General features: G+C 41.9%; 1 protein-coding gene across 1 annotated transcript; it reads right to left on the bottom strand.

The window, feature by feature from the left end:
* Positions 1 to 1059: 1059 nt before the first annotated feature.
* Positions 1060 to 7572, bottom strand: LOC139411145 (phospholipid phosphatase 1-like). Its single transcript, XM_071157025.1, has 6 exons — positions 7119 to 7572; positions 3939 to 4090; positions 3544 to 3827; positions 3327 to 3384; positions 3016 to 3192; positions 1060 to 1898 (listed from the first exon to the last, which is right to left on the bottom strand). The coding sequence occupies exons 1-6, from the start codon at positions 7174 to 7176 to the stop codon at positions 1776 to 1778; spliced, it is 852 nt and encodes a 283-aa protein (XP_071013126.1). The 5' UTR covers positions 7177 to 7572; the 3' UTR covers positions 1060 to 1775.
* Positions 7573 to 7954: the final 382 nt, after the last annotated feature.

The raw sequence follows: 7954 nt of genomic DNA, 5'->3' as shown, positions 1-7954 counted from the left end.
GTCAGGAAGTTAAAGCTTGGTCGCAAATGGGTCTTCCAAATGGACAATGACCCCAAGTATACTTCCAAAGTTGTGGCAAAATTGCTTAAGTCAAGGTATTGGAGTGGCCATCACAAAGCCCTGACCTCAATCCTATGGACAATTTGTGGGCAGAACTGAAAAGCGCGTGCGAGCAAAGAGGCCTACAAACCTGACTCAGTTACACCAGCTCTGTCAGGAGGAATGGGCCAAAATTCTCCCAACTTATTGTGGGAAGCTTGTGGAAGGCTACCCGAAACGTTTGACCCAAGTTAAACAATTTAATGGCAATGCTACCAAATACTAATTGAGTGCATGTAAACTTCGGACCCACGGGGAATGTGATGAAAGAAATAAAAGCTGAAATAAATCACTCTACTATTATTCTGACATTTCACATTCTTAAAATATAGTGGTGATCCTAACTGACCTAAGACAGGGAATTTTTACTAGGATTAAATGTCAGGGATTGTGAAAAACTGAGTTGAAATGTATTTGGCTAAGGTGTATGTAAACTTCCGACTTCAACTGTAGTATAACTGATAGTACCTCACTGTTTGAGCAGTTGCTGGCCAGCAACTAAGCAATGACAGCAGTTGTTAGTGAAAGGACTATGGTGCATGTTACATAAGAATGTTATTAATTTGAAGATGATTTAATTACCATTTGCATGTCCATAATGTCTATGGGTGTGGCTGAAAGTTGAGGACACACCCACAACAGCTGAGTGTGAGACAGAACACAAATATGTAGTTCCAGACTTGTGGTGAGTACGCCTCTATATTTTCGTCTGAAGTCTGTACTTTGGCTCTTGAGGAACATTAGGAAAGGAATATGTGTGTTTTGACCCCACCCTGCCTTACCTCCCTAACTCTTACTTCTAAAAGAGATCCTTTACATCAATGGGACATCCATTGATGACATCCATTTACATCAATGTGACAGTTATGGTTTTGGACTTTCTGTATGGGTAGTTCCTCACGATCTCACTAAACGCACACACTTCTACAGTTCACAAAATGTGTCTCAGACACAGTTGTACCAAAGTACCAAAATGGAATTCCATCTTTATTTGTGTCACATGGCTAGCATTTTGTTTTCCGAAAAGCTCAAAACACCGTTTTTACAACAGTACATTTGCATACAAATGTCAAAAAGTTAATTTGTGTATTTGTCGCCATGATTTCTACACTTGGACACATGTGTAAGGAGTTTCCAGGGAGCTTTGAGCAAGTGTCAGCAACAATCTGGCGAAGGCAGTATTAAAAAAATATATACAGTACATAGCACATCATTGCAGAGCTCAGTAAGTCTCCTGACTTTCATTTAAGCTTTGGGACAGTCGTGGTATTTCATTCCCAGGTGTAAGACTTATTATTGGCCAGGCTACACACATGGACACTCATTACTCACTGTAACAAACTTGAATATCATTCATTTCAAACACAATCCTCAAACCAATGCAATCCCAACTGTTCCAACAAGAGCAGACCTCGCACCGCAATTGCACACAAAGACCAGGAATTGAACACAAGGACCGTTAGCTCAACACACATAGGCAAGATCATTGGCTCTGAGAGGACTTAACATCTGTCTACAGGGCTCAGGCAACATGATATTTCCACAACAGTCAATGCCAATGACCTGAAATGCATGGAAATAAATAACCATAGTCCTCTGAAGCGGATGGCAAGTAGTTGTAGCTAGCTTAACATGCTACTTGTCCTCAATGCATTGTCCATGTTGTAGTCAGAGCTTCATTCTGTGCTTCCGTAGTGGATCCCATTTGCAGGGTTGTCCTGTAGACTGGGGTGGGACGTCTCCTCTTGTATCTCTACTGGATCAACAGGCGTCTTGAAGAAATCGGACACACAGAACACCTATGTTGGGAGAGGAGAGGACAGCATTTCTTATACAATGGAGACGGACACCGAGGAAACTACTTGCAGTGATACAGTATAAACATGAATGATGTTGTCTCTAAAGGAATGGTACTACATGGTTTGTTCATATATAATTCAATGCAGAAACATAAGGTGCCCACTATTATGCATTTAACTAGCTACCTGTGTCAATGTGAATAATGAACTACAACAAGTGGCTATCAACTTACTTTACGTGTTTACCCTAATTGGCTGGGCCTGTTGTCAATCTGGCTGGGCCAGTGCCCAGGCCCACCTGTGTCTATAACCTATAGCAGTGGTTCCCCAAAATGTTTTGAACCGTGGAACATCTTGATGGGAAATACAATTCGGCGGCACACCTAAAATAGTGGTAATCACTGCCATCTCCTCTGATCCATACTGCAGATCATCTATTTTCTGTGACAAACATTTTTTATAGATTAAATAGCGAATCTGTGCCAGAAAATTGTAAAATAGTTCTTCAGATTTGAATGGTTTGGGCTACAGACAAGCGTTTCTTTTCACGGTAAAGGTGCAGTCACAAACTCAATGCCATGCTCTGTTTGTTTCTATGGTAGTATAGCTAAGCCCAGAGCCATATAATAAGAAATAAATGATTCTGGCTAAGCCTAATCAGACTTGCCTGTGCTAATGGTTTTCACAGACAAAGTCAAATGACACAAATGTAACACCAGCCTGAGCGCACTGGACTTGAAACAACGATACAGACGTAAACATGTGCCATTTAATGTGGTTAGAGCGTTGGACTAGTAACCGGAAGGTTGCAAGTTCAAACCCCCGAGCTGACAAGGTCCAAATCTGTCGTTCTGCCCCCGAACAGGCAGTTAACCAACTGTTCCTAGGCCGTCATTGAAAATAAGAATTTGTTCTTAACTGACTTGCCTAGTTAAATAAAGGTACAAAATAAATAAATAAATGTATTGTCTGACAGGCAGTAGTGCTCCCAAATCAAAATTCCATGTGCATTCCACAGGTCACATTTATAAGTGAGTGTTAAAAAGTTTTTAGGCACACATGAGAGTCCCTCAAGGCAAACTGGTTGGGAACCGTTGGCCTATAGCTAGCTACCCACCGTGAGTATCGCAACTATCGCCCCCAGCAGGAGGCCAGTAAGTACGTCATTCCAGTGGTGTTTGTAGTCTGAGACGCGTGACAGCCCCACGTAGATGGACGTTGCCATCAGGAAGAACTGGATGGTGGGTCTGAGGAGCCTGGCCCACTCTGTCTGCAGTCTGGCCTGGATGTACAGCTAAAAGAGAGAGGGAAGAAGGACACCATCAACATCATGAAAGGGAGCTATTGCTTGGGGACAGAGAAAGAACTGAACTGTTGTAGCATCACTGTATGTAACAATGAGCACAGTATGCCCACTGCTTTACTTACTGCTAGGAACAGCATACAGTACATAGAGAAGGATGAGTGACCAGAAAAAAAGGAAAGTCTAAAACAGAAGACAAAAAAAAGATTAGGGGAAACTGGGTTTACAGCCTCGCAAACATCTTTCGAGCTTACATTTGCCAGTAGAGTTCAACGTTTTTCAGTCTCGATTTTGCAGCAATATCATCTATTGGGATGTAACCCTAGGAAACCTCTACTGTACCTGGCCTCATCCACCATGTTTTTGTCCCCGGTACAGGTGAAGTTCTCGATGTAGCCTCCAGCAATGCAGTTGATACGGTCCCACATAGGCTTACACACAGCCAGGAAGTGGGGACGCAGACGACCAATCGAGTACTTGGCAATGTCCGTCAGTGATTGGCTAGCAGCAGCCCCGAACAGGAAGCTGCCCACTGCTTTGTAGATGTGTGCCACGTAGATAGTCCCCAAGGACGATTTGGTCTTTATATGAGTCATATAGACGCCAAGGCACTCACCACTGACTACCTGTGAAAGCAAGAGAAGTCATCTTTAACTGAGGTGAATCGAATAGATTGACATATTGTCTCAAATATGTTAAAGAGAACATCTGAGAACAGAGCGAAGGTAATGACTTACCACAATCAGTGTGAAAGGGATCATGACTCCCCCCAGTAACTGGTAGGATATGGTGTCCTCTTTCAGGGGGTATCTGATGGACTCATCATTACAGAAGAAACCCCTTTTGAAGGGATTGTGCTGAGGGGTGAGGATCACAAAGGGAAGCCCAACTGGAGAGAGAGAGAGACAAATAAAGATAGTGATAATCAGAAATAGGTCTCCTAGCTCAAACTAGCCTTTGTAAACATACTTTTAAGGTTCTGCTGTAATTCTGTAAAACACGCTGTTGACCAAACCGTCACAGGAAAAAGGAACTTGGTAGGCAAAACCTGATGAAAATCAATATGCAAATAAGGCGTGCTTGTTCATGCTTTCACTTGATTTGATTATACCATTCTCTCCTGCTCTGACCTCCCTCTGACCTTACCAAATAGCCCACTCATTACCAAGGTAACAAATAAATGTAAAAGTCAATTCAATAAAGGAGGGACACAACACGTTCTTAAATAATAGAGTCTAGAAAGTAAGTGGACAGCATATCAACCCCCATAAATGAACAAAAACAATAGGAAAATCAGAGAACACCTGTTTCTAAAATGAATGAGCCTTACTACTCTGAAACAGACTGGCAACCAGGCTAGCTAGTCGATGAGTCAGCGCAGGATGTTTCAGTTAAGGTTAGCTGGCCTAACTAACGATAACATGATTTGATGGAGATGCTTGCTTAGTGAGTACCACTTCCTCCTGATTCAGCTCACACCGAGGATCGAACCCAGTAGCTCTACCTTACTAGCACGTGACCGCGTTCCTGAAGCATCTTACCAGTCGGTGGCTGGCGAAAAGCGGGGGGGACCCTTCAAGCTGAGGAGTAAGTTTCACACATCTCCATGTGCTACACTGGCATGGATGTCTAAATGCTTCTGACACTCAGCCAGACTCACTCAGGCACACAGTCCAAATCACCTGTAACAGAGTGAATTACTCTCTTACGCTACACTGCTCTCATCTGATCTCTCACACTCCACAACATGTTCACAATTAGGCCTTCACCAAGCGAAATATGGAAAACACAGGTCTAACTATACAACAGGATACCAATGAAGAATTCCATGTCCTGATATCTCGTTCAGTCTCTCGAGGTAAGCCATCTCTCTTGCATCATTTATTTGTACCTAGCAGAAGGCTACATATACTACGACCCACGATTCCCAATTCACAGTGTCAGTCTTCATCAGCTTCAAAGTTCAACCAAGTTTGGTGTAATTTCGAACTAGGGTTGTTGCTTCTTAAAATAACCTTCTATTCAACCCACTTACTCTCTTCACAGCTGAAGTAACTTAATTTGCTATTTGAATCACTCAGGTTACACGACCAGACTTGCTCTATCTTGATTCTGGCCAGTAAAGCACAATCAACCCCTGTCGGCAGATTCCAGCCTAAATTAGTTAACTACACTCTTAGAAAAAAAGGTGCCCTCTAGAACCTTAAAGGGTTCTTTGGCTGTCCCCATACTAGAACCCTTTTGTCTTCCATGTAGAACTATTTTCCACAGTGGGTTCTACATGGAACCTAAAAGGGTTCTTCCTAAAACCAAAAAGGTTTCTACCTGGAACCAAAAATGGTAATCTTATGGTGAAATCTGAAGAACCCTTGTGGAACCCTTTTTTCTAAGAGTGTAGCAATCACAGGTCTTTGATTAGAGCCTGTCCTGTTGGGGAGTATGGACACAATGTGCCATCCTTCGTTGAACATTCTGACTGCTTCTAATTGGTCACAAAAGGTGGGGAAAATTTAGATATTGTTTTAAAGTGCTACACTAGACACTTACTCCAAGTTGCACTTAGGCACAGATTTAGGATCACGTGGTTAACCGCACTAAGTACCATATCTTGACAAGACTTGTCGGAGTTATCTGACTAAGTAGGGATGAGACAACACGAAAGTGCTAGACAACCTTGCTTTTTAAAATGAGGAAACCGGAGGGCCAACATTATTTTTATGATGTTTGAAGATGGTTGGCTTGGGTCTTGTTTTTCTCACAGAGTTCCAGTTTTGACTCCATCTCTGCTCGACTGTAGCCTGCCTGTGGCATAAACAAACTATTTTTTCTCATAATAGTAGTGTTGTACTGTCTTTCATCACACGAAATCACAAAATACTGCACCATCTTTAGTTACACTAAAATGTGTGGCAAAAAACAACCCAAAACTCAAAAACCCGGTGCTATGGTGTGATGATCCTTTTGCCAAATCCCTATATTAGAGTACGTCTATTAAGACCCAGACCGCGTTTAGATAAAGACCACGAGATCAAGAGTCCATCTCCGCAGTCGAGGGATATGAAATGTACCCCAATTTGAGAATTAGTCACATACACTTTAGAACACACTACGGATAATGGCATAATCATGTTGTGGTCAATATGTAATAACCGAACCCCATTGAACCCATGATCTACCCCTCTGACTGTTGTTTAATATGCAACCAGAAGGCTACACTCAAATCAACAAATACACCTTGTGGGCCTGAATGATCGAATACAATATAGGCTATAGGTTATAAGATAAGTTATAGCTAAAACTAGAACACAATGTTATTACCTGGTCAAGACATGGGTTAGGAAAAACTCGTGGCCCTAGTTCTTATAATATACATCCATACTGTGTGTTGTATGCTATTATAAACCGGGTGGTTAGAGCCCTGAATGCTGACTAGCTGAAAGCCTTGGTAAAACAAAAAAGTCATTGTTACTGCCTGTTCTATTTACGTTGGTAACCAGTTTATAATAGCAATACGGCACTTCGATTGGTTTGTGGTATATTGCCAATATACCACGGCTAAGGGCTGTATCCAGGCATTCAGCGTTGCGTCGTGTCTAAGAACAGCCCTTAGCCGTACTATATTGGCCATACTTGCTTAATTATAACAGTGTTATTGACCACAACATCTTTAGTAGTGGGTGAGGAGTGGAATATAACACCCATTCATTCAGAGACTTAGACACTTAATGTTAGATAGAAGTAACCCATGCACCTATAGTCATAATGTAGCCTAGCTACAATAGTCGTAATAAAGAGATACCTCCAATATAACTGGTGTTTAGGCTACAGTAGACTAGTGCAGAATAACTTCTCATAGAAATAGGAACTCTATAAGGCTTGACACTGCCAACAACATGGTAAGTACGTCGGTTACATACCGAGGATAAGGCAGGTTACGTCGAGAAGGACGAGAGGGATTCTACCAGTCTCAAACATCTTGTGTCTCTGGACTTCTGTCTTTGACAAAGCCGTAGACTCCGGAGCGTCCGGCGTCTGTCTGCTTTTTTTCGGCGAGATGTGAGACAGCCTATCGGTGGAACATGCCTCGCTATTTGTTCAAAACAATAAAACAAATATAAAAAGAAAATCGATATTGTAGGGCTTACTAAACCTAACCAAAAACATGTAAAACAAAATGTTAGTTTTTTTTTATCAAGGGGGGCTACTGTCTAAAAAACAAACCAGCCATATTCCTAAAACCACTACGTTTTCCTTTCATTGCCCTTTAGAATCCGCACAACCCAACTTCATAATATAACTGATTCATTAAGCAAGAAAAAAAGACGCTCATAATCTCCTGGTCCTTCCAGTAAAATACACCGGTAATAAAACAGGCAGGCCTCTGGCTGTGATTATGATAGGGAGGTGGGATCAGGTGAAGAGCCTATCGCGTGCTTGCTAGGAAATACGACAGCCGTCGCCCGATGTTTGACTCGCTCCACCCCTCCCGCTAGCTATGCAAAATTGAGATTACATCACTGCAGGAAACTCCACTTCTTGATTGTGGGAAAAGTGTTCAATGGAACAAAAACCAACTATTATCAATTCATTTACTATGATTATATTGACCCTTAGAAGGATGATGAAAATAAAGGTGACAATAGAGATGAAACAATCTATCTATAGCCTGTGTGGCAAGTATACATTTTTATAGAGGTTCTACCAAGCCAAAGTGTTCTATCCTGTGTCGAAACATGTCTGACCATGGATTACT

The sequence above is a fragment of the Oncorhynchus clarkii genome, chromosome 6, assembly GCF_045791955.1.
Source record: "Oncorhynchus clarkii lewisi isolate Uvic-CL-2024 chromosome 6, UVic_Ocla_1.0, whole genome shotgun sequence".
Taxonomy (NCBI): domain Eukaryota; kingdom Metazoa; phylum Chordata; class Actinopteri; order Salmoniformes; family Salmonidae; genus Oncorhynchus; species Oncorhynchus clarkii.
This window is presented reverse-complemented; position numbering and strand designations above follow the sequence as displayed.